Here is a 25,293-nt window from a genome sequence, read left to right as displayed (position 1 = left end):
ACATTGTAGGTGATTTTCACTCATCCGTCTTAAATAAATGTCTTTTGTTCCACTAACTTTTAGCAATTAAAAGGGCAAGTTAATCTTGGGGCTGTTCTTCTTTCAAAGCAGAGAATTAAAAGATGATTATAACTACAGGCAAGAAAGCATTTGGATTATGCATCATTTAGAAACGATAATAAAGATTATCCATATGTCTCCTGTTCCAGCACCCGCAGTTGCATTAGCAATCACCTGACATGGGTGTGGTTGTGACTATGTGGCTCATTTTCAGTTCTGCCATGTCCTAGGTCAATCAGTGTCAGGATGATTTGCTAGAAATCACCGCCATTCTTGTTTTAAATGGTAATAGGCCTAGCTTGGTCAGAGTTTGAATATTTTCTCTTCTTTTTCCTTTCCTTTAAAAATGTTTTATATTATTTTAAAAAACATGAAAACAGAACTATATCACTCTCCTCCTCCGCTTTCTTCCCCCAGTCACTGGCATGTCTCTCCATTCTCCAGTTGCTAGCCTTTTTCTTTTCTTCAATTATGATTGTATATACATGTCTGTGTATGAGCAAATACAGAAATGCAGCCTGCTGTGTTCATTTTGATAGTGTGTATTATGGTTTCAAGGCTGACTATGCTGCACTGGACAAGAAGTTCATCCCTGGGAGAGACCGATTTCCTCCTAGCATTCATCTGTTGCCTGTAGTTGTCTGTGTATGGCTGAGACCCCAGGAAAATCCCCCTTTTCCATGTTAGCAGTCTGTTGATCCTGCCATTGTTCTGGCCATGTTCATGGGCCATTTCCAGGAGAGACTTCCACAGCAGGCTTGGTCTTCTAACACCTTCAGGGCTTCATTTTTCCTATAGTGTTTTGAATTCCATCCTTGTCTGTCTTGGGTACATAATCACTCGTGATAAGATCTGCAGAAGTGTGTCTTATCTGCTTTTTTAAATGTCATTTTCCATTGGGCTTTCATATAGGCAGCTGTCACTTTACATAATGGGGATACAAAGGTCTGTATCCCTCCCAGTTCAGGGACTTCATCCCTGTTCAGGGACTTTGTGCATTTCCTTCTGCCGAGGAGAACTTAACCCTGTTGCAAGTTAGGTTGGCTATAGTCCACGTCGTTTCGACACAGAATAATTGCAGTTCACTGAGGTGTAACCCTGTCACAGATTGAGAATTTGTAGTCCGATTTTTCCCTGGCAAATATGTATTAGCATCTACTTTTTGACACTGCATCTCAGACGGTTATTTAATAAGAAGCTAGTAACTCTGGGAGCTTAGCAGCTGACAGATGATGACAATCATCTTGGGGTCATTGGTGATCTGGGGTTTGCTGTTATAGGCAAAGCTCTGTCTCTGTTGGTGGTTGCTGCTGCTGCTGCTGCTGTTGTTATTGTTGTTGCTGTTGCTGCTGCTGTTGTTGCTGCTGCTCTTGTTGTTGCTACTGTTGTTGTTGCTGCTGTTGCTGCTGCTGTGGTTAAGAGAGGAAGTGGATGTTTTCTATTTCTGTGTGTGCAGCCTGGCAGGATACATCACATGACATGGATAAGGCATACAAATCAACGCAAGAGTGAATGATTGATGTGGTAGAGGTTATTCCTGAACATGAGTTTGTGTTTGTGCCACGACTCTGTCTTCCATCGGCATGCACGTCTACATGACTGAACTCTTTGTCCCAAGGAAACTGGCCAAGAAGAGGAAGGAGACGATGAGCAGCACCCGGCAGGAGATGACCGTGATGGTGAATTCTATGGACAAGAGCTATGCCGAGCAAGGCACGAACTGTGACGAGGCGTTCTCCTTCATGGACACGCACAACCTGAATGGGAGATGTAAGTGTCCGCACTGCCTGGCTTTGCCTATGTCCGCTGGGCTAGACAGGCTTCCAGTAGCTCTGTGCGATTAAAACCCCAAATCCTCTTACAGCATTCTCACACAGAATGCTTTTTCCAGTCTCAGTTGCTTAGTGAAGGTGTTTTTCTAAAGATACTGGGACCTATGGCAGTGAGCCCAGGGATCCACAGTGACATGTCTTTCAGCCCTTTGAGCTCCGTGACACAAAGGCCCCCCTCTGGCTGAGGCTGCACCTGTGCCCCTCACCCCTTTTGTTGTGGAGATCCCATTTGTGAGCCAGCCAGGTGTGGAACTGCACCCGGGAAGTCTGTTGGGAGACAGGTCATTAACTGGCAGTAACAAGTTAATTGTTTGTTTGTTCAGCCGACAGGTTCTGCCTTTATTATAGGGCAATTAGTGGCAATTAATAAATTAAAATGTGCTTCAGCGTATCTTAAGCTTCACATCAAGTGGGCTAACGGTGCCCAACCAATGCCTACCTGTGCTATCACCCGTGATCCCTGGACAGGCAGTATTTTGAGAGATCATCAGTTCAATTGATTATACGAGCTGCAAAACTGGAGGCCTTTTCCATCCCCGATTGTGTTGTCAATGACCGGAGGTAAATCCCACAGTTGGGCCTGATGTCATGGTTCATGGCACACACTCATCAAGTCCAAAGATAGGGTGTCTTTGTGTGAAATCCATACATACAGACCACTGCAGGATGTCATCAGCACGTGGGCACAACAGCACAGCTGTGACCAAAGCAGTGCACAGAAAGGCTGGTGGTGGGGCTCACGACTGTGAGAAGCATGGAGATGGGGTCTAGGGGATCACTGGTAGCTGTGGACTGCGTCTGCTGGCCGGCCACCTGACCACACCTCTCGGCTAGCGGATGCTGGGCTGCCAGCTTCTCCTCTCTGAGGACCGTGGTATGCTTACCTGCACCTGCTCAGGAGCCTTGCACGCCTTTTCCACTCACTTAGCTTTCACAGACTGCTCCTTCTGTTTGTAGTGGCTACCATTACCCTACCTTTCCTCCCCCTGTTTATGTATGTGTTCCCTCTGCATCCCCAGCCTGCTAGACTTGTTTTCAGAAGACACTACTCTGACACACTGGGAGAGCAGCACTTTTCAGTTTGGGTTCTTGGCCACCAGCCTCTACCCTTCTATGACATTCAGTGGAGGCTGCAGAAACTGGTGTGTTATAATAGAAAACATTTTTAGAAACATTGTCAATGCTTTTTTTTTTTTCTAACAGAAGTTACTTGTTTTTTCACTAAAAAAAAAATACATAGTGTACATAGTTCCAAATTAAAGTACCCTGCCTTTGTTTGTTGTGAGTTAAACCTAGGTAAACACACACACACACACACACACACACACACACACACACACACACACACACACACCTTTGAGCTCATACAGAGTTGGAATTTGTACAGTAGTGGCCATCCTCTGAGCATCAGTATGTAAGGGGCCACACAGGGCTGGGGGCCACAGCTCGGAGGAGGAAATCTACCTAGCATATGTGAAACATGTGAAACCCCCGGAAGACAAAAAAACAATGGAGGAAAGAAGGAAGAGCAAGCTCAGAGATGTTCTCCACGTTCCAGGGTCACCCATCAAGGTTCCAAACTTCTATTCCACAATTAGTTTCTTCAGGAATACATTTTCTTGAAATGACTCACTCCGAGAACAAGAACCGAAATTACTAGTTATGGGATGTTTCAAGTTTGAACCCCAGGGAGAACATCACTTCTGGACAGGAAGTCAAAGTGGGCAGTTAGTTCTGTTAAGGTCTGTGTCTGTAGACAGGCAAGGATGCTGATGAGCATAGGTTTGCCACTAAAGCCTCCCTGTCTGACCCACTGTTTGGAATTCTTTGACCGTCCTCTTCATAAACACAGAGGTTGTCCCCTCTTGCTCAGTTAGCCATGAGAGATCTCTTACAGTTTCCCTGACAGGGATCCCCAGTGGTAAACATTTTTCTAGTACTCTATTCATTCCCTTTCAATAAAAGCTAATAGAGAAGCAGTCCCAGGAGAGTTTACAGACACCGGGGCTATGGCATGCACGCATGTACACACACATGTACACACACATGTACACACACACACACACACACACACACACGACGTGCAAATATACATATCGGCAAGACATCACTCAAAAAGTTCTAGACGCTGTGGGGTGAGTCCCTTTCTAAAATGTTATAGTAAGAAAAAATGAGACTGAAGAATTTAAAAGTAAACCAGAATTCATTTATGGGAGTGGAGATAATCTGTCCACCACAGCAAATATGAGCTGTGCCTTCTACTTTAATACCCCATAAAAAGGGGAAGATAGAATATGGGGAAAGGAAATGGGCTCAATACGAGTAGTTAAAGACAAACATATTTTCACACAAAGGTGGAAATAAATGTGGTCATTTTGTATCTGCCTTGCACACTTTTACCGAGCATGTAAAAATGGCTGCAGGTGAGAACATGGCCTTGTGCTCTCTCCCTGAGCAGTTTGTATGTGGAGGATTTTTTAGTTCCTGTTTTCATCGATTGCTGCTTTTCTGGCAACTTACTGGAATCATGTGTAAGTGTGACCCTTGTCTGTTTGGGAGAAACAGCCAGATAAATGACAGGGAGCCCGGATCCCTCCTTCTGTCGGTGGCATAGTTGCCATTTGAAGGTAGGAACATGAGTAAAACTGCTTCCTTTTACAGCAGGAGTCGCTTCTAGCAACTAAAATACATCAACACATCATCAAGACAATTACAACCCGAGGAATCACAAGGATCCAGGGCACTGCCCAGTGATAGGATGGTGCAATTGTATATGTATCTCCTTGGGAACCCAGCATCAGATAAACCCCTGAAGTGCTTAGGGGAAGTGTAGGCATGGGCCATTATATTGAACTACCTCGAGCACACATCAGTCATTGCGTTTTAATGAAGTGAGTGTTTTTATATTACAAATCAATTAAGATGTAGAGGAGAGTTAGCGTTCAAAATGGCAAATCCCTATCTTCAACGGAATCAGTTAGAGGGTTTGACTTTCCCTCTTAGCAATGGAGACAAAGAGATGGTATGGTGATTGTGTGTTCTTCAGAGAAATAATCCAAAGAAATAGAAGCTTTTTTTCAAGTATTTAAAGACTTAAAAAGCATCATGAGGAAAAATAGTTTCATTTCCAATATAGCCCAAATCAACTTTATCTTTACAAGCCAAGTTGCAGCAATCCAAATTTTCAAAATATGAGGAACTGGGGGCGGGGATTTTTAGCAGAGCACCCAAACACCGCTATTCCCACTGCTCTTCAGAAGCCATGCGTTAGCTTGTTCTCACAGTTTTGAGTTGGGAACTTCAGCTCAGAGCAGCACAATCACAAAGGCCAAGGTTAGAAGTCCAAGGGACCTCGTGGATTTCCTTATTCAGTATGGTGGCTATCTGTAGGTATTTTCCATTATAGGATGAGAAAAGTCTTGATCTGATCAAGAGGGCTTGTTCCCTAGAAAGGATGAGTAACTACCCAGAGACCACTGAGAATGGTGGTATTTGCCATGTGGACTTCAGTGAATCCCAGACAGTTCTCTGTAGGAGCCGTCTGCCTTCACAGGGAGTGCTTCCCGTGATTCCAAACTGAGCCTGTCTGTGGCCTCTGACCAGCCTCTCTTTATTCACAGCCGTGTCTTCACCATCATCCTTCACGATGAAAACAAATACGCTGAGCACGTCGGTGCCGAATTCCTACTACCCAGGTAACAGATTCCCTACCGTCTCCCATCCTCACCACCTTTGGCAGCTCGTGAACGTTTTTTTGCTTGATGATATCATAAAGCCAAGGCTTCCTATGGCTTTCCTGGGGAAATTGGGGGACCGTTCATCAATCATTTACTGTTCTTTCTCTTTTTACTTTCTCTGCGTTGCCCTGCTTACGATGTATGACAGACCCATTTGTGCCAACTGCAATTTTAGGTGAGAATAATCCCCTTCCCCCAAGTTTACTTCAGGAGTGACTGAGAAAAATCAGCATCACTCTAGAGGAGACTGGAGTTTTAACTGTGCATGATACCATGGCTAGAAGCGGGGCATGGGGGTGCAATGGGGCCAGGGGCATGGGGCAAGGTGATGCGTCTTCCTCTGAAGTCTCTATTGGTAGGAAGGGTTTGCTGCATGTGGGGGTATGGCAATACCTAAAGGTTTCAGGGAGCAATTCCAGCTCCAGGGCTCTCCCTTTCTGTGTTCAGAATTGAATGTTAGTGCTGGTCCCAGGGGAAGACAAATGACACGTCACCGCTCAGCTGTGTACTTCCAAGAGCTGAATTCTGTCCAATATGACAGTCATAAAAGTGAAAATAGCTTCTCATTATTTTCACTTATCTCTCTAAGCACCGAAATTGCCAGTTTCAAAAAATAGCATTTTCCTAATGATGCCCCCCGCGTTATGTAGTGTAGTGATCACAGTGGGGTCTAGACCTCCCACCCATCCGCCCTGGGCACCCCTCAGCAACATGTCTGTCACACAGTGGAATTTTAAGGGAACTGATGTTCTGAACAGCGGAATGACAGGCGGGCGCTTTATCATCGTGTGGTTTATTACGTGTCAGATGCCACAAGAAATGAACTGAAATGTTAGCCCAATGGGGCAGAATGCATTTAAAGTATGAAATATTCCCAGCAGGGGGTTACAGGGGAAGGAAAAAAAAAGAAGTCCCGCTTGTACAGTTTAAGAAGGGTGAGGAAAAATGGCATTACCTGCCTGTGATGAGCAAATAAGCATGGGCTGCTGTGGCATTTGAGACGCATAAGTAACCCGAGTGTGTCCGGCTGTGTCCTCTTTCTACTACTAACCGTGTGGAAGGGAGCACACCCAAAGCGACTTCCAGGTATAGAAGAGTTCTTAGAGCCAGAGCATCATCCTCCCTTCCACTTCCTCTTCCTGGCTCTCTTCACTAGGCCTCAGTACCCCCAGCCAGGACTCCCCGCTGTGCTTCTGGGTTCTCAAAAGTTGTTAGATTTCCAAGGAGAGGGTAATTTTCACTTCATCCCAGAGTCCTCTGGGCTTAAGCAAGTTGGTTGCCTAAGGAACAAAAAATGAACTAAGATTACGTATGGAACAGAGTATTTGAAGTGAGATTATCCTGAGGTCCAGTACAGCCCCCACACAGGTTTAAGCACCAACCATAAAGGGGGACGCTCTGCTTTATCCTTCTCACAGGTGAGGGCATAGTCTCACTTCATGCACACTGACATTCTGATCTCCAGGCAGAGACATTTGTGAAGTCACTGGGTAGGCGAAGGTTGTGATGTCTCTGTGTTGCTGTGGCATTCATACCCCAGGTTTCTCTGTGGATGTTCTGATCCTGAAGGAACTGTGGGTAGGAAGGGCTGAGACATGCATTGTCAAAGGGAAAAATACATTCAGATTTCACAGCAGGGTTAAGATAAGCTTATTAAACAAAGATCATTTCTCCAAAGGCACTGCCTTATTATTAGGAACATTAATGACATCCTTTGAAGCTGGCTAGGCTTCTTTTCTGAGAGAGTATGACTGGGACAGTCAATTCAAGTTTCAAAATGGTGTGAAAAAAATAAGTCCGCCAAATGCAGAAGTCACCATTTCCTGGTATAATCTGTGTAGCAGAAACCAGAGGAATAAGTGACAGTACATTGGAAACCATGGTAGAGTCCTGTGATCTGGTGCACTGTGCATCTGCATATTGCTGGAATCAGATCAGTGAGGTAGGTTATCCCTGGAAGCCACAGGAAAATGAGCTTTGTGTTTACTCTGGTCCTTTGCAGGGATGGGAGCCATTACAGTTTACATGGAGACAAGGACTATTTTGTTAGGAGACGGAGTTCAGCACAAATAAAGCTCTAGTGCCTTAATATTTCTTTTTCACATGCAAAGACCCTGTTCTCATGGAGAATTTAATTATATCTTTGCCTCATTTGCTTACAAAGATGAAAGGATGGATGGATGGATGGATGGATGGATGGATGGATGGATGGATGGATGGATGGATGGATGGAGCCAGATAGATAATAAATGATTAATCCTCCTCCATCTCAAAATACAGCATGCATTCCAAGTCGGTATTTTTCAGCTAATCCTTAATGAATATAGAATTGATTTTTAATTCTCATAAAATCATCAGAACTGATATTAAGAAACTTTCCTTTCTGATTCTTACATCTAAGACATTTTTAATTTTAGAAAATTGTTGGTAGGTAATTTTTTTAAGTATAGGAAATGGGTGACATGGGATACTGTTTATCACTAATAAATCACTTCAAGCAACCAGAGAAAAATGATTGACAGCTCATTTTAGTAGGGTCAGGAATGTCTACCGGGAAAGGTGACCCACTTTCCTGACAGGTATGGTCCAAGATCCCTTAGCTCCCCTTGAACACATCTGTGCTGGACAACAGCTCTCTCTGGGAGGGAGGATGTAGTTGTGTGTAAGTGCTTGAAGAGGTATCCCATTCTAGAGACGAGGCCAAGGTGTCATCGTGCAATGGAGAAATATATACAACATTGGCAGCGGCTGTCGCTCTGTGGCCTTAAAACTCTTAAAAGACCCAGGCCGGGGATCAGAGCATCCCTAGGTTGCTGGTACATCCACTTGAAAAACCTGGGTCCTTTAGGTGGTATTCCATTCAGCCAGAATGAAAGGCAAATTAATTATATTCACTGCTCAAAATATAAAACGAAGAGAACAAGAGAGGCACAGAGGGGAAACTAATTAATGTTCCATTTCTTTTAGTATTTATACAGAACAGAGCTTTCTCCTAGAGAACTAAGAGCCCACTGGATTGAGTACCTCAGCAGGGGTCCTGCCACCCCGCTGATAACCCTTGGCAGTTGCCAACAAGCAAATCTGAGATGCAAATTTCCAGGGGGGCGGTATTGGTGACTATTAAAATGGGAACGTAGACATTGCTAAATTTCAAAGCAAATCCAAATGAAAAACAAAAACAAATCATAAACTCAGCTTACCACCCTTTTTTTTTTATTATTTCGTTTTTTGTGTCTTTAGCCGCCTTGTAGTGATTGGGGTGTCATTTCAGCAACAGCGACATAGCTCCACACCTGTGTGCCACCCTTCATACCATGCATCCCCAGGGGCTTTGCCATGCAGACAGAGCAGGGTTGCAGGACAGGCCCAGCTCACCAAGTTCCTCAAGACTGAGCCTTTCGGTAGAACAGTAACAAAAATCATTAGTGACCACTATGGCTGAAATCCCTGTGAATGCAGAATCTGGAATTCCCATCCTTTCTCATCTGTTTTTATTATTTATACATGAAATTGATTTGATATCTCCCTTTAAATGGTTTTTAGCATTGTGATTTCATAAAAAAAAAAATCTTCCCAGTTCATGGAACTACTAAAGGGATTCGGCGTTTTAAAGAGTTAACCCATAGAAGATGAAATTCATAATTGAATAGCCTTAATTGAACACATGTGCCTCAAATATTTTAATAGATAATATTTCTGCAGTTTATTAATCTAATTTGCTAGTCATCGCTCATTAAAGCAGAGCCTCTTTAGGCTTGTTTGGCCAAATTTTGACATTAATTTTCTAGTACAATTTGATTGGCTTTGCTCAAGAAATTTAAATGACAAATGAATTAAATACAAATAGCCTTTATTTAGTTATTTCTTGGTTCATGGGGGATGAAAAGCAATTACACAGTAATTTTAACCTCCTTTTTTTGTTGAGTGCTTAACTGAAACAACACCATCCTACCATGATGGGAGGGTTAAGGCTTTGCCGCCCTCGGATCACCTCTCAGTAGACAGTTTCCCTGAAGCCTGACAGACAGCGCCCAGTAGAAGTGCCTGTAGTGATCTGCACAGTACCGTTGCTTATGTCCTGTTTCCTTTTTCTCCTCCTCTTTCCTCCTGATATGTATCCGCTTTAAAGTGCCAATCAATGGTAAGTTCCCCAAACTCGCCCCTTGGAGAAGCTGCGGAGGGAGCGTGGGGGGGTGTGTCTTACCGTAGACTTGACGGAGCCAGTGTGCCACCCTGTGCTGGCCTGCATGTTTGCTGTCGTAGAACGTTCCGTGTGTGACGCGTTGGCCCACGGTGTTTTCGTTGAGCTTCCGGATCCCAGAGCATGCAAAGTGACTCATCCCAACATTCCCAGTACAAGTTCCTTCTTAGTGTTCCTCTCTCCTTTGATTTCCTGTACCCAGTGCCCATCCGCATTGCTAGCTTTATATGCCAAACCATTTTGTGCACTTTTCTTTTGCTCACAGAACATTTGTAGAGTTTATTTACTCCATTACACAAATTAATTCGCTGACATTTGGATGTGGACAAGCCTGGTTTGGCGCCAGGTCTTGATGAAGTTTCGGATTGAAACTTTTTACCAATTTTATCACTGAAACGCCAGAAGGCTCCTGTCAATGAGCTTTGCAGAAGCAATATCTCGTTTGGACTGCTTTGTAAGAGCAAAGATTCCCACCTCATTCCTAGCAGTATTGCCGATCCCATTTAGACCTACGAACATGCAACGTTTGATTTCTGGCTGAGCCGGCCTTGAACGGAGGGATGTCATCAGCCAGCTTGTTAGCATCCTGTGGTCCTGACTCAGCCTGATGGTTCACACTTCTTTTCTCCATCTTCCTTTCTAGATGAGACCCACACAATGGCCAGCGACACCAGCAGCAGCCTAGTTCAGTCCCATACATACAAGAAGCGCGAGGCTACTGACGTGCCTTACCAGACTGGACAGCTTCACCCGGCTATCCGTGTGGCAGACCTCCTCCAACACATCACTCAGATGAAGTGTGCTGAGGGCTATGGCTTCAAGGAGGAGTATGAGGTGAGCCTGGGCTAGGTGATGCCTGGCAACATAGTAAACAAGCTGCATGGATCCCAGAGATGCCAGACTAGGCCCAGACACGGCATCTACTTGTGTTTTCCCAGGTGCTGGTGAGACTTACAACCAAGTTCATATGTGTTCAGCAGGAAAGGAAAAACATTTCCCTTTTACTTCCTGGTACAGAAACATGCGTTGGCCACAGGCTGTCGTTCCCCTCCTCCTGCTCAGTCATTTTCCTAAAACTAAGTTCAGTGTTAAATCCCAATTCTGAAGCTGTTTCAGGAAGCGAGTCCTCACTTAGAGCCACGATAGATCCACCAGTGAAGTGACACTGTGAAGAGTCAATGGAAAGGGGCTGGCGGTTGTCACAGCTCTAACTGCTCCAGAGTGCACGCTGCTGTCATGGGCGCCTGAGGGGACACCTGCCAGGGCCTTTTCTGGGACCATAACATCTTCCTACCGTACATAAAATGCAGGATTCTCCTCTTCCTCAGCTTTAGCATCAGCAAATTCTGCTAGAATCTCATTCTCCAACTGGAGGGAGCATTCTGACTTCAAGAACTTTAACTCAAAGTAGCACATTCCCCATTGAGCATGCGTGCAGGGGTGCTGTGCAGGTGTGGTGGAAGAAATAGGAAGATTGGGTTGATTTGTTTGTTTGTTTTGTTTTTCGAGACAGGGTTTCTCTGTGTAGTTTTGTGCCTGTCCTGGAGCTTGCTCTGTAGACCAAGCTGGCCTCGAACTCACAGAGATCTGCCTGGCTCTGCCTCCCAAGAGTGTGTGCAGGTATACTGTGCAGGTGTACGCCACCACCACCCAGCTGCTTCTTTATGTTAGTAGAATAAGCTTGGGGTCGTTTTTGAAGAGCATGACTTCTCACAATAGAAATAGAAGTACGCAGGAGTGGGTTTCTAAACTTTGGGATAGTCTTTGAATCAATCCCTTGTCTGTAGAATCAACTCACATTTTGGAACCATCTAATCTGGAACCAGAGTATTTTTTTTTTCTTTGTTAATTGTATCCTGACTTGTTATATTGTAGTTTTAACAGTGCTTACCCATAGTGCCCAAACAGAGGTGGTCTCTAGTCTGTCTCCATGTTGTCAGCTTTAAGACTCTCGGGTTCTGGCTGAATAACTTGGTGGAAAACAAAACACTGCAGTTTCATAGACTGCTTCATCCAAGTCCCAGCCTCCACTGTTAGCAATTGTGAAGCATTTTATGAGTCAAGTGGTGTGTACCACACACTGGAAATGTGGGAAAGAATAGCAGTATATGGATATAAGCAGACTTTATAAAAGTTGGTGCCAACTTTTGGAGGAGATAATGCACGGGATTAATGATTTCATGCTTTGCTTTTTTTTTAAATTAAGAAAACATTTTCATACAATATATTCTGATCATGCTTTTCCCTCTCCTGGCGGCTCTCAAATCCTCCTCACCCCAACTCTGTGCCCTTTCTCTCTTTCTTTAAAAAAAAAAAAACAAGAAACATACACACACAAAAATGGAAAGCAAAATCTATCAGCAAAAGAACAATAAGATAAAAATTGTCCAAACAAAACAATATGAGAAAGAAACACCATTGAGTTTGTATTGACCAACTATTACTGGGCATGGGGCCCACCCTCAAATGGTTAATATATCCAGTGAGATGCCACTGGAGAAAACTAGGTTTTCCTTTGTAAGCAGTGTCAGTCACAGACAACTTCTTGCTTAGGAGTGGGAGCCCATGTCTACATCCCCTTGCAGCCCCAGGCCCCCAACTGGCTTGAACCTGTGTAGGCCCTGTGCATGCTGTCACAGTCTCTGTGGATTCATATGTATCTGGAAGATATTGTTTCCTTCCTGCCATCCGTCCCCTCTGGACTTCCAATCTCCCCACCTCCTCTTCTGCATAGCTCCCCGATGAAGACATCCGTTTAGCGCCGAATGCTCCAGAGCTGTCCAGCTGTGGGTCTCTGTGTTAGTTCCCTTCTACTGGAGGTTCTCTGTTGCTGGCTGAGCCAGGCACTTAAGTGTGAGTATAGCAGAATGTCATTAAGGGTCATTGTGTTATTATGTTTTTCTGGCAGCACGTTCGTGTTTGTTTTTCTTCTAGGCCCATGGTCTATGCAGTCTCAGGTTCTTGGCTCCTCTGCCAGGGTCAGAGGTGGGTTTCATTGCGTGGAGTGGGCCTTGAATCCAGAGAGACAGTAGCTGGTTACTTCTACAACCTTGGAACTAGTGTTAGAGTGTTATAACCATCAGTTGCCTATGCGTGTCAAGCAGTGCTCTGTGCCTCACTCTTGGCCACTCACGGTTCTTCACTTTGGACCCAGTGCTGCCTAGCCTTAGGCTGAGCTCTCTGTCCAGCTTGATTATCGAGACCCACCGCACATGGCACCAATAGCAGCTGAAGCACAGCTGTTCTTAAGCATAGACCCGTCGTCCAAAGCAGACATAGACCTGCTGTGCCCAGCCAAGCAGTCACCACCTGGTCTGGTGCCAACGATCTGAGATCAGAAGCCTGCAAAGCCACGGGAACCAATCTCAACTGTGTCCCTGGAGTTTTGTTTCATTCCAGAACATTTTCAGATGAAGCTCCACATTTCAGCAGCCCTGAAATTCTCAGCTTTACCCTTAGCGGTTCAATGTATAATTCAGTGAAATTGACAGCCTTTGCATATTGCTTCATGCACTTTTAAAGGGTAGCTTAGGAATTAATAGGATTAAGAGTAAGACTTCCAAAAGCATTAATATCTTATGAAAGACAAAATTAGGTTATTGAGAAAATATAAGCCTAATGAATAGAGATGATGTCTTAGTTCTAGCCAATTCTCTGCATGCAGATATTGCTCAAATGTTTATTAAAGATGTTAATGTCAAAGAGATTAGTTATAGGCTCAAATAACAATTCATAAAATAGCTGAGTCCAATTTTTCATGGACTATTTAAAAATACCTACCTTGTGACTTCTGTAACAAACTATGGGCAATGCATATCTGAATGTATGCAAAATTACTTCCCATTCCAATCTCCTGAAGACATTTGATCTGCAGGTGCAAACTAGGATATCTTACAGCTCACTTTAAACATTCTCTGATTGACAACTCATTAAGATGTGTTATACCTTAAAATAAAATGCTATTTGTTGATGCATTTCAAAAAAAAAACTTCCTCTTTCATGCTACCCATCCAGTGATCATGGAAGATGATTTTAAAGCAAATACTCTGAGTCTCAAATAAATAATAATTTTTTTTAAAAAGGAGAAAAGAAAATGTGAAAATATATGAAAAGAAAGCAAAGGGAAAGGAGCTATGGAGCAAATACAAAATGGAAAATTCCATTAGGAATAATCCCATGCCCCAGTACCTCACCCCTTGCCCCATCTTTCATTACAGAGCATGCTAGCATTGGTCTGGAGCAATGGTATTGGGTAGATGAACTTATACAGTTTTGCAGGGGGAAATGCCTTCTAAGTATCAGCTCACATGAGGCCTCAGGTCCTGGCCATTCCTCACTTCATCTCTATCACCCAATTACTTGAGTTTTGTGGCCAAGTCTGTAAAATGAGTAAAACCAAGCTTTAGGAAATTGAGAATCTGCTGAGAAGGACTGCTCTGCAATATTCTTGTTCTGTTTTCCCTAAACCCAGGCAGTCTTCATCCTAGTGCGGATAAGGAACATCTTCAAATGGTAGCTTTTTAAATGCAGTTGCTGTGCTATGTCAACTTGACACAGGCTAGAGTCTTCACTGAGAAGGGAACCTCAACTGAGAAAATGCCTCCATAAGATTAGGCTGAGAGCAAGCCTGTGGGACATTTTCTTAAATAGTGATTGATGGGAGAGGGCCCAGCCCATTGTGGGTGGTACCATCCCTCGTTGGTGGTCCTGGGTTCTATAAGAAAGCAGACTGAGCAAGCCATGAGGAGTAAGCCAGTAAGCAGCACCCCTCCATGGCCTCTGCATCTGCTCCTGACTCCAGGATCTTGCCTGTTTGAGTTCTTGGCCTGACTTCCTTTGGTGATGAACAATGATATGGAAGTATAAGCCAAATTGACCCTTTCCTCCCCAAGTTGCTTTAAGTCATGGCATTTGTCATAGCAATAGAGAGCCTGCCTAAGACAGCTAGATTTAGAACTGTGACAGGATTTAGCCCCCTCTCTCATGCCTTGAACTGTGTGTGTTTCCTAAGAATCTTGAGCAAGTTGTCTATCCTCAGCAGCCCTCAGTTTCTTCATCCATAAAATGAAGTTACTCCGATATCAGCCCTATGAAATGTTGTGAAGATTTAGTCACATAATAGACCGTAAGGACTAAAATTTTATCTAGTATACAGTAAACATTCATTTGAAGTATTAGTGAGGTTAAGAAAAAATAACTTTAATAACAAGATTCAAGAGAAATTTACATTGTGTTCTTTATACAGAAATTGTATGATAGTAAGGTTTGAGCCCATTTCTGTCATGTCCTTTTAACATTTTTGTTGGCATATTTTCATTTGCATAGTGGTGCAAGATATTTTCATTCAAATATATCTGTGCATTGACCATATTTGCCCCCTGTACCCTTTTCTTTCTCTCTCCTCTACCTCTCACTCGTTCCTTTCATTTTTCCAGATGGTCATGTTTCTATGTTCATATATTATACACACATATGTGTGTATATATGCATATATAGGATCCATACATAAAAGACAAGAGCTACTTGTATTTCAGAGTCTGGCTTATTTCACTTATCACAGTGATTTCCAGTTCTATACTGGCATTTTCCTACAAGTGGTATAATTTCATTCTTCTCCATGACTTAATAAAACTTCTAGGTACACACACCACGTTTTTATCTAGTCACTTGTTGGTGAACACCTAGGCTGCTCCTTTCACTCTGCTGTCATGAATGGTACAGCAATAAACATGGATGTGCAGGATCTCTGTAGTGTGCTGGCTTTGAGTCCCCTGGTATAGTCTCAGGAGTGAGGTGATGTAGCTGGATTATATCGGTGATTCTATTTTTAGTTTTTTGAGATACCTCCATACATATTTCCACAGCAGCCAAACTGATTTACAGACCACTGTTCAAGAGTTTCCTTTCCCAGAGTCCTCATGAGCACGTTCTCATCTGTTTCTTAGTGACGGCCATTCTGCTGTGGTGAGATGAAACCTCTATACAGTTCTTTTTCTCTTGTTTTCTTTTTGAGATTATTGTATAATTACATCCTTTCCTCCCATCAAACTCTCTCATACATTCCTCCTTGCTCTCTTTCAAATTCATGGTCTCTTTTTCTCATTAATTGTTGTTACATGCACATAATATAAAATATAATATAATATAATATATATATAAAATACATGCAGATAGAGTCATAAATATAGCCTGCCTAGTCTGTATAATGTTCTCATTCTCATATATGTGTTTTCAGGGCTCTCCACTTGGTATCGGATCACTCACTGGTGTGCTCTTCCCTGGGAAGACTGTTTCTCCCACTCTCAGTGTTCCTTAGCTGCCTGTAGGTCTTTGTGTGGGGTTGATTGAGACCTAGTGGGCTCCCCCACCCCACCCCCGCCATCTACTTTAGCACATCTGTTGGTGTTGTCCTTGTTCAACTCACGTTTGAGCAGTCCTGTTTGTGAGACCATGGGTGTAGCTCCTGACATTACTCCAGACACAACCCCACCGCAATCTTTCTGATGCTCTGGCATTTCTAATTGCTTCCCCTTCTTCTACAATGTTACCCGAGTTTCCTGCATGAGAGATAGAGTGTAAATGTATCCACTGAGAATGGGCTCCACAACTTGATGTGTCAACTAGCTATGGAAACCTCACTATACCATGATCATCTCTGTCACCTCTTGCATTTAAAAGTCAGAGAACAGAGTAAGCCAGGACTCGGAGCACCGAGACAGAATAAGGTACTTTGCAGAAAGGTGGCAATATGTTTTGCTAAATCTATACAGCTAGATGACTTCCTTACCCCTTATCCACATTTCCTACTAAATCATAACTTGAAAATAAAAAGTTGTGGGATCGATTCTATGGATGAAGACTGTAAAATCCAAGAACATATTTTAAAATACATGCTACACCTCTTATTGCTAAAATAATGTTTTTATGTCCAAGAAAAATACTAAGTAATGATATTGATTGTAGACTATAGAACTCTCTTCTGAAAGAAAAGCAGGGAACAAGGGAGAGAGGGAAGGGAAAAGTAGATGAAGGGTCACATTACTATCTTCAGCAAAGTAAGATTTCAGGGAGTTTAATGTGGTAAGTTATTCACTGCCAGGGATGCACAGGGGAACACTGTATTGCCCCCCACCCTCTGCAAATTCAGTGTGGTGACAGAGCTGGCCTGTAACGGCTGCAGAGCTAATAGAAAAGTACATGACCCAGACAAATATTCAGGGGCCTATGAAGAACTTGGGGACACCGGAGCCAACCTGGGACAAGAGCGACTCATCTCTAAAGCAAAATGGGAGTTTCCCCAAGGAGGTGAAAGAGAGACATTCCATATAGACACAAAGCAAGAGAACAGACATGTTCTGGAGACATGCCTGAGTCATAGGAGGTGTTAAAGGATAAGAGATCTGAGGGTTACGATGACAAACATCTAATGGGTCATACTATGTGAGAAGTTTAAATGTCATGTTGTTTTGGAAGTGGGGAGAAGCAAAGAACACTTCAGAAAGTAGGGCTATCCCTCCTGTGTGGAGATGGACACCTATGTCGTATAAGCAGTTTGGTTTTTAAGTTATGTCTCTGAGACACACAGAAATAACTAGAACTCCAAAAAGCAAATGAGAAAAAGGAAAAGGTTATTTGCCAAGGAAGTATTCCAAATGTTCTGGAATGTTTGGCCTCCAAACCTACTGGAGCATAGATGGCCTTTCATACTGAAGCATCTCCAGGGACAAAAGATTGAGAATCCTCAGCTACTGCCCTGATGTGCTATGCTCAGGCATTTGGTCTGTCTGCTTTTGTCCAACCCACAAGGAAAACTCAGTTGTGTGCTTTGTTCAAGATTCTCGGAACGGTGGGTTTTCCCCTGCTCCTCTGTTCTAGCCAATTCTCTGTGCTTTCCAAGTCAGCGATGTCTGAGAATTGCCCGAAACCCAGGGAGGCTTCATTAGCAATCAAGTAGCCCACAGAAGTGTGTCCAAACAAAAGGGAAACGTGCTGTGGGGAAGGGGACACAGAGCCATTCTCCATGCAGGTTCTGTATTTGATTTTTGTTCTAACAAGATAGTCACGTGGCACATCTCACCAGGGAGATATGATAATTTGACTCAAAAGAAACTCGGACATGAATCACAGTGAAGAAGCGAGCTTGCAAGCTTGGACAGAAGATGGTAGATTATCAACAGCAATTGGCTCAAACCTCAGGAGAAAGGCCTCTGGGAAGGGCAGGTTTGCTTATGTTGCCAAGAGAAATAACCAGATTCTTTCTTCAGAAAGCAAAGGCCAAACTGTGCAGACCCCCCAGAGGGAAGCCTGTAGAGTTCCCAGAAATGGAGAAAGGGCATGGTTGCACTCTGGGGGGATGTTGTGGGGCTCACCTACCCAGCCCTGAAGACCTAGTGGTCTCTAGTTACCTGGACTTGCAAGGGAAGTGTGTCATGGCCCTGAAGCTCCGCCTTGACCACGTGGACCCTGTGGGTGTGATTGGGTACTCGCCCTCCGTGACCCAACACTGAGAGTAACAGGGTGCTCAGTACTATGTTGGGAACAAAGCAGGTATGGCCCCGTGCAGTCAGAGGTTGGCCTGCTGGCCCTGGGCAGTCAGAGGGTGGCCTGCTGGCCCTGGGCAGTCAGAGGGTGGCCTGCTCTCCCTCTGTGCTTCCCCAAGCAGAAAGACAGTGGCCTTCCATAGGCAAGCAACATACTATTCTCAAAGAGTATGCATTGATGAATCTGTACAATTTAGATAAAAAAAAAAATAGTCCTTCCAAACGGGACTTTGTCCTGGGATGCACAGTTAATAGTTTCACTCTGAGACAAGGAAGTTCATTTTCCTATTGCTAGAACTCAAACTTAGGAGAAGCATAAATAATTCTTTGCACCTTATTCTTCAAAATAGTGTGTTGATACATCTCACTGTATTTAGGAGAACACTGGTATACCCCTCTTATTTTCCTCATATGTCTCTCTCCAGGGTACAAACTCTGGTTGTTAATTTTCTAATTGAACATGGAGATTGTTGTTGTTTTTTCGTCAGTTTGAAGTGGGGGAGTAGAAAACAGCATGTCAAATTCTCCAAGCTTAAGTAGAAGAAATGATAAAAATTTCTCTCTGAAATTTTGAGATTGCCTCCAGCTCTTTGGCTAAGTTAGTTATATGTGTGTTTGCAGATACTGTATTTCTAAGGAACTTGGATTTTCTTCAAATGTGCTAGCTATTCTATTTTTAAATATTTGAGTTGTCTCTCTCTCTTTCCCTTTACCTTTTCCCTATTTTCTAAGTAAAATAGCTACATTTGTTAAATACAAGCACAATATTTTACATGATGACCTGGCTATGCCTGAGTTTTCTTTGCTTGGCTCCCCACTTAGAAAAGTCAGCAGATCACCACTCAACCTCTGATCTCTGCAGAGATAAAGCCTAACTTCTCACCTCCAGATGCCCCAAGCTGCAGGGGGTGGGGGCGGTGGGGGGGGGGAAGGTCCCTGGGTCCTCAGAAGGCCCAGCACCAGACACCTGGCTCTAGTCCCTTGGGTTGACCTTCAAGGTGAAGTTCAGGCAGCTCCTTTGTTGGGTTCTTGCAGAGACAGGAGCAAGTAGAATGCAAAGCATTGTGTGTGACTCAGCTGCTGGAACCCCTTCACTCAGTGACTGTTCACCATCCCAAGTGGGAGTGCCTGCTGTCCCCTCCAGCCCACACACTTCTCAGATGGGCCTTTCAGTTCCCATTTCACGTTCCCCAGCGCCAGCTGAGTCCATTAATGGCCACAATCAGAACAGGTTATTCTCTGTCCCACAGGATGCTAACCGCACAAAACAAAACCATTGAAAGCTGGGGATGGGGTGTGGGGACAGGGGTTGCTGGCAGACCCGGTAGGTACTTCAGGAGCAGCAACAGCTGCGCCTCCAGCGCCAGAAGCAGCCAAGTGATTTTTTTTGACAAGTTCTGTTCTTTAATGACTGTGTTGATGGCTAGCCAGGTCCGTAAGGAAATGATAACAATTTCCCTCTGAAATTTTGAGATTGCCTCCAGCTCTTTGGGCAAGTTAGTTGTGTGTGTGTTTGCAGATACTGTCTTACTGAATTAAAAAAAAGAAAGGAAGGGAGGGAGGGAGGGAGGGAGAGAGAGAGAGAGAGAGAGAGAGAGAGAGAGAGAGAGAGAGAGAGAGAGAGAGAGAGAAGAAATCTGTTTTCTGCTTCCTGCTTGTGAATTGCTTTGTGAGTGCTCAGCTGTTCCATTTGCTATGTCTGGCTGTTGCCACACTTCCCTGCTGTGATGGTAATGGACTCTTATCCTTCTAGAACATAAGCCCAAATATTTTCTGCTATTAAAAAGAAATCTACGTTTTTTTCCATGTTATGTGTCTGTGTTGAGTTGTGTGTGTATATGTGTGTATGCTTGCGTGCATGTGTCTGTGGGTGTGTGCCTTCACACATGTGGATGTGTGGATGTGTGTGCGCATGTGTGCACATGGAAGGCCAGAGGAGGACGTTTGGAATCCTCCTCTATCACTCTTAACCTTACTCCTCTGGGACAGGGTCTCCCACTAAACCTGGAAGGAGGCTGGCAGCCAGCCGCCCTCGGTGATCCTCCTCTCTCCACCCCCCACATGGCTGGGGTGACAGGTGTGTGCACAGCCACGCTTTGCTTGTTATGTGGGTCCTCAGGACTTGAACTCAGATCCTCATGCTTGCTCAGCAAGGGCTCTTACCTACTGAGCCATCTCCTCGGCCCCGTGATTTTTTAAAAGGCAATGGAGGGAAGCAGTTTTATTGTGTGTACTTGATTTGTTTTTTTATCAAGGAGCTGAATGCCAGCGATTGTTTTCTTTATTGCCTTGCTTACAGAGTCTTGGGTTTCAGCTGATTCTACCTCCAGTTCCTTGGGCCCTAACCTCTACTGACGTCATGTAGAAGCTCCAGCTTGAGGGAATTAGGTTAGACATTGTTATTTCCTGGGGCTTCGTCCTTGTTCTGATGATAGTTCATGGCAGTTAACATTTTCTTGTTTCTTTGGAGCACTTTTAGGTAGCTGTCTGGTTTCCATTTGGAAGCTGGTTCTTAGAGTTTTCTTTATCTCACCTGAGAGAAGTTAAGCGATTTTCCCACTTGTTAACATGCTTTTAGCGTCAGATGCCATTAGCCACAAGTATTTTCACAGGGGCCATGGCCCCGAAGGGGTTGTCAGTGTGCCTGGGCCCCAGCATCTGTTAGACATCATGTCTCTCTTGCATCCTTTGTGCCTTTGATTAACTTGATGGTGTCACCACGCACTCACAAGGTCGCGGTTGCCTGGCCCCGCTCTCCCCGCACACCAGCAGGTCACAAGTCCCAGGAGCTTTGCTTCTAACCATTTTTCAGTCTGTCTCCTCCTCCTCCTGATCCCACAGCCTATCCCTCATGACTTAAGTGGGTAGTAGGGTCCCCCCCCCCCACCTTTGTACCCTACATTTGTTCTCTCCTCTGCACATCTGTCTCTTGCCCTGTGGCCAGTTTTTCGTCGTAAGACATTTATGGCCTTACACTTGACTAATGTTCAAAACCTATTGGCTCTTTCAAAAACAAAGAGGCAGTGTAGCGTCCTCGGCCCCTCTAGATGGGCATCCGGCTCTTGCTTCGGGCTTTGGTTTCAACCTCAGCTGCTGCTCACCAGTTTTCTTTGCTCGGCCCTGCTTTTCCTCCCATCCCAACACACCTGTGACTCTGGACTGGGCTCCATGTGTGGCCTCTGCAGCGAGTGACCTCCAGGACCTTTACTCAACAGATCCCTTCAGACCTATCTCAGTGAGCCCCATCCCAGGTCTTCCTGGTCTCCCCATCAGAGACAACAGTTCCTCCACAATCCCAAGCTCTGTGTTTTAACAGTAGTAAACAGTATAGTAACTGGTACCACAATACACTATGTGTTACTTGATTTATTCTATAGATATATGAAAAGTATGAAATACTTCTGCTTGATTAATTGATTTCTATGTATTTAAACATATATATTTTATGTAGGGGAAAATGATAAAGATGGGTATAACTGTCAATCAGTCCCAATTCAGAAACTTCAGAATCTAGAGAGGCATTGATTTGAGGTCTTGCAGTTCAGGGATGCAGGCTCAGATAGCTCTGAACTAAAGGTCCTAAGACGAGCAGTAGGGACTTTATGTGGTTCACTGGACATTGAGAAAAGACAGGGGCTATATGAAGGCTAGAAAATACAGCAAGTCTAAACAGATTGGAGACGACCACAAAGCAAGAGTCCATCTGTGTCCTCCGGGCCCAGTGTGAGCTCCCTGCAGATCTGTGCTCAGCAATGCGGGGACCAGAGTTCACAGTCTAGGCGGCCGCTGATGGATGTGAGTCCTGCCTGTTAATGGCCTGCAGGCCCCATTTTGGAATCTCTTTCAATGTTACTTTTGCCTAAAATTTTCCTTTATTTCTCTCAACTATTAAAAAAATACAGACTCAGAGTCCAAAGGACTACGGCTCAGTTGGTGGAACGGTTGCCTAACTTGAGTTCATTTGAGCTCCAACACCCAGTGAACCAGGTGTTATAACACATGCCCATAACCCAACACCTGGACAGGGAAGCAGGAAGATCAGAAATCCAGAACTATCCTTGTCTACATAGGAACTGTAGGGCCATCCTTGTCTACATAGGGAGTCCAGGGCCATCCTTGTCTACGTAGAGAGTCCAGGGCCATCCTTGTCCACATAGAGGGTCCACTACGGGCGTCAGATATCAGATCCCCAGGCCCTGCAAGTGTTATAGCCCTTTCATAGGCCTAGAAATTGGGATTTTTTTTTAACCCTCAGTGGCAGCCAGTATTCCAGCTCTTGGCCCTAAAGACTCGGTACTTCCTGTAACCAGGGCCTGCCGTTTATTTCCTCTGGTTCTTTGTAGCTTTTGCCCTTCTTCAGTCTCAGCCCTCTGCCGTCTCTTGGCAACTCTCTCTCCTTCCCTCCACCCTTCAGCATCCTGCCCTGGCCAGTTAGCCCTTGAACTGCTGCTGCTTTGGCCGTCAAGCAGCTGGCTGCTGGCCACGTTCAGAGATGGCTGCCGACCACGCAGCAGCGGCGACTACCACTGCCTCTGTCATTACTGTCCCCTCTGTTGCCGTGGCTGGCTGCTGCTGCTGCTTTCTTCTGGGGACCCATTCAGCACACAATGCTGCAAAGAGGAATGAGGAGACTCGTCCTCATTGCGACTACCGTTGCAATACAGCAGGGTACCTCCAGCAGCTCACTAAAGCTGAGTGGCCTGCTTCTGTAGACAGAGCAGGGGAGATTGGACCAATCCTAGCACACTTTGTTGGCGCCCAATCACAGCCATGGAAGTTTATGTGTGAGTCAGTCACGGCCTTGCTTCTTGTCTGTGACCCTTCTGCTAGGCCACTCGATGAGGTGCACCCACTCTGGTGTACATGTTTGAGGGGTCATCTAGAGCCTAGTACACAGTCTTTCAAACAACCTCCACTGTGCCTTCAGGAGTCGGACAATCAGCTGCAATCCTCGTGAAGCTTTCTCAGGCGTCCACAGAGTGTTCACAATGGCTGGTGCTGATAATACATGGCTGGTGCTGAGGATAACAGGAATACTCTGACTCACTTTTGGACTGATCATCCTTTTTCTCATGGCATTCAGGGAAGCCAGGCAGAGTCCAAGTGCTGCTAACTAGGAACCACACTGTCCCATCCCCAAAATATTTGGTTATCTATAGGAAATAGAACATCAGAAATGACTTTTTTTTTTCAATAAGAACTTAAAATTTAACAAGTAGTGATGTTAACAGTGTTTGAAGAGTACTTAATGTACCTTTTCCAGTACCCCACCTCTCATTCTCAAGAACAGTGACTGAGTAATTACTGAGTAATTTGAAAGGATTGGGCTTGGAAGGTTCAGCCGCAACCATTGACTTCAGGGAGAAGGGAGCAGAGGCAACTGAAGACGGCATGTATAAAAACAAATGACCAGCAAGATTTGATAAGCTTCTGGGTAGCTCAACATATGGAGGTACTAGAAGCATAGTGAACCCACAAAATACCACCCAAGCTTATTACTCCCTTACCATGCTCCGTGAATCTCTTCATCTGGCTGTTCGTTTCTCTGTAACATCCTTCATCATAACAGATAAACAAATGTTACTTTGAGCCATCCATGTACATGTATCAAACCTGGGGGGGGGCATGTCATGGGAACTATGCCTTGTAGTCAGTTGGTAGGTTGGAGGATAAAGGACAGCCTGCTGTTGTTGCTTGATATCCAGATGGTGGTGCAGTCTTGGGAAAATGACAACATACAGGATCTAACTCTTAGCTTCAGGTGGAGAACACACAGTTGGTCTCCATCATGTGGACAGACCTGCATATCCAGGCATCCATAGAAGTGTTCTGTGCTATGTTAAGTGTAGCTGAAGAATAGCCTGGGTTTTCTTAGTCCCTAGTAGAAACAATATAGAATTACTTATGTGTGACTTCAGTTCAGGCTATCATGTAACTGTTCAAAGGAAGCCCCATCGTCACATCCAGTTTGAAACCTCCTAAAGGGGATCTGTAGCATGCAAGCATTTCAAATGTAAAAGGTCTGGAAAGTGGACCTCTCGTAGGTCTTTCTTGACTCTCAAGACCATGGTGATAATGTTGACATGTCTAGTACATACTAATTATGAGCACTGAAGAAAGACAGACGTTGATAAATGCCCCATCCACCATGCTACTGGAGTATCATCAGAATTGCAGGAACTCTCCCCAGCCATTCTTCTGTCACTGTGGACTCTCAAGTCCTTGTTCTTCCCACTCCACTACACGACTTCCTGACCCCAGGCCTTGCAGATGCAGACCTAAGGAAATCAACCTTGTGTTTTATCGATTTGATGTGTGGCTCTGTGGCAGAGGAGGTGTTTTCCCTATCTGTGGTTTGGTCCTGAGATGGTGGGGATTGACCAAGCCACTCCTGGTGTATTTCAGCATCACTGAGCAGTAAATGCTTCCCATTTATCTTGCTCATGATGCCAGGCCATGCCAACTACTCCTCCCTAGACTGGTTTTCCGTTGTCTGAGACATTCAGAAAAGCCATTCTGAAGCTATCAGCTGGCTTGGCTTATCTGAAATGACCAGTTACAAACTCAAATCAAGTCATGGCTTTGGAGAAACAAATTCTATATGACGCTTCCTTGGGTTACAGCCACCCAACTCTGGAGAGGGAAAAGAAAGGAGAATGAATAATAAACTGAAGTTGTATGTGAGAGTCCAAGATTTTCTAGAAGATTCTCCCTATAAGTTGGATAGTGTTGGATATGACAGTGACAACCTAGTTTAATGAATCTCTGATCTCAAGGTACCATCAAACCATGCTTAAGCTCTGACATAATGATTTAAAATATAGCCAGTCGACACATAAGTTCTGTCTTTTCAAAGAACAGTAATGTATAAAAGACAGACAATGGACTAAGAACCAGAAGACATAGGTTCCAATTACTTTGTG

At 44.4% G+C, this 25,293-nt stretch overlaps 1 protein-coding gene across 9 annotated transcripts in view; it reads left to right on the top strand.

Annotated features, from left to right (window-relative positions):
• Nucleotides 1-25,293, top strand: part of Ptprm (protein tyrosine phosphatase receptor type M) — a 706,714-nt gene that overhangs the window by 552,273 nt on the left and 129,148 nt on the right. For 5 of the 9 annotated variants that reach the window (XM_076549821.1, XM_076549818.1, XM_042259955.2 and 2 more), the window contains 4 exons: nt 1,679-1,830; nt 5,513-5,587; nt 5,778-5,804; nt 10,474-10,664. In XM_076549821.1, the coding sequence (XP_076405936.1) occupies nt 1,679-1,830; nt 5,513-5,587; nt 5,778-5,804; nt 10,474-10,664 (445 nt within the window). The remainder of the gene's footprint in view (nt 1-1,678; nt 1,831-5,512; nt 5,588-5,777; nt 5,805-10,473; nt 10,665-25,293) is intronic. The other 4 variants (XM_042259959.2, XM_076549820.1, XM_042259957.2 and 1 more) reach the window with 1 other exon arrangement.

Source organism: Peromyscus maniculatus, chromosome 13 (assembly GCF_049852395.1).
Source record: "Peromyscus maniculatus bairdii isolate BWxNUB_F1_BW_parent chromosome 13, HU_Pman_BW_mat_3.1, whole genome shotgun sequence".
Classification (NCBI taxonomy): domain Eukaryota; kingdom Metazoa; phylum Chordata; class Mammalia; order Rodentia; family Cricetidae; genus Peromyscus; species Peromyscus maniculatus.
Note: the sequence above shows the minus strand (reverse complement) of the source record. Positions and strands in the feature narration are given on the sequence as shown.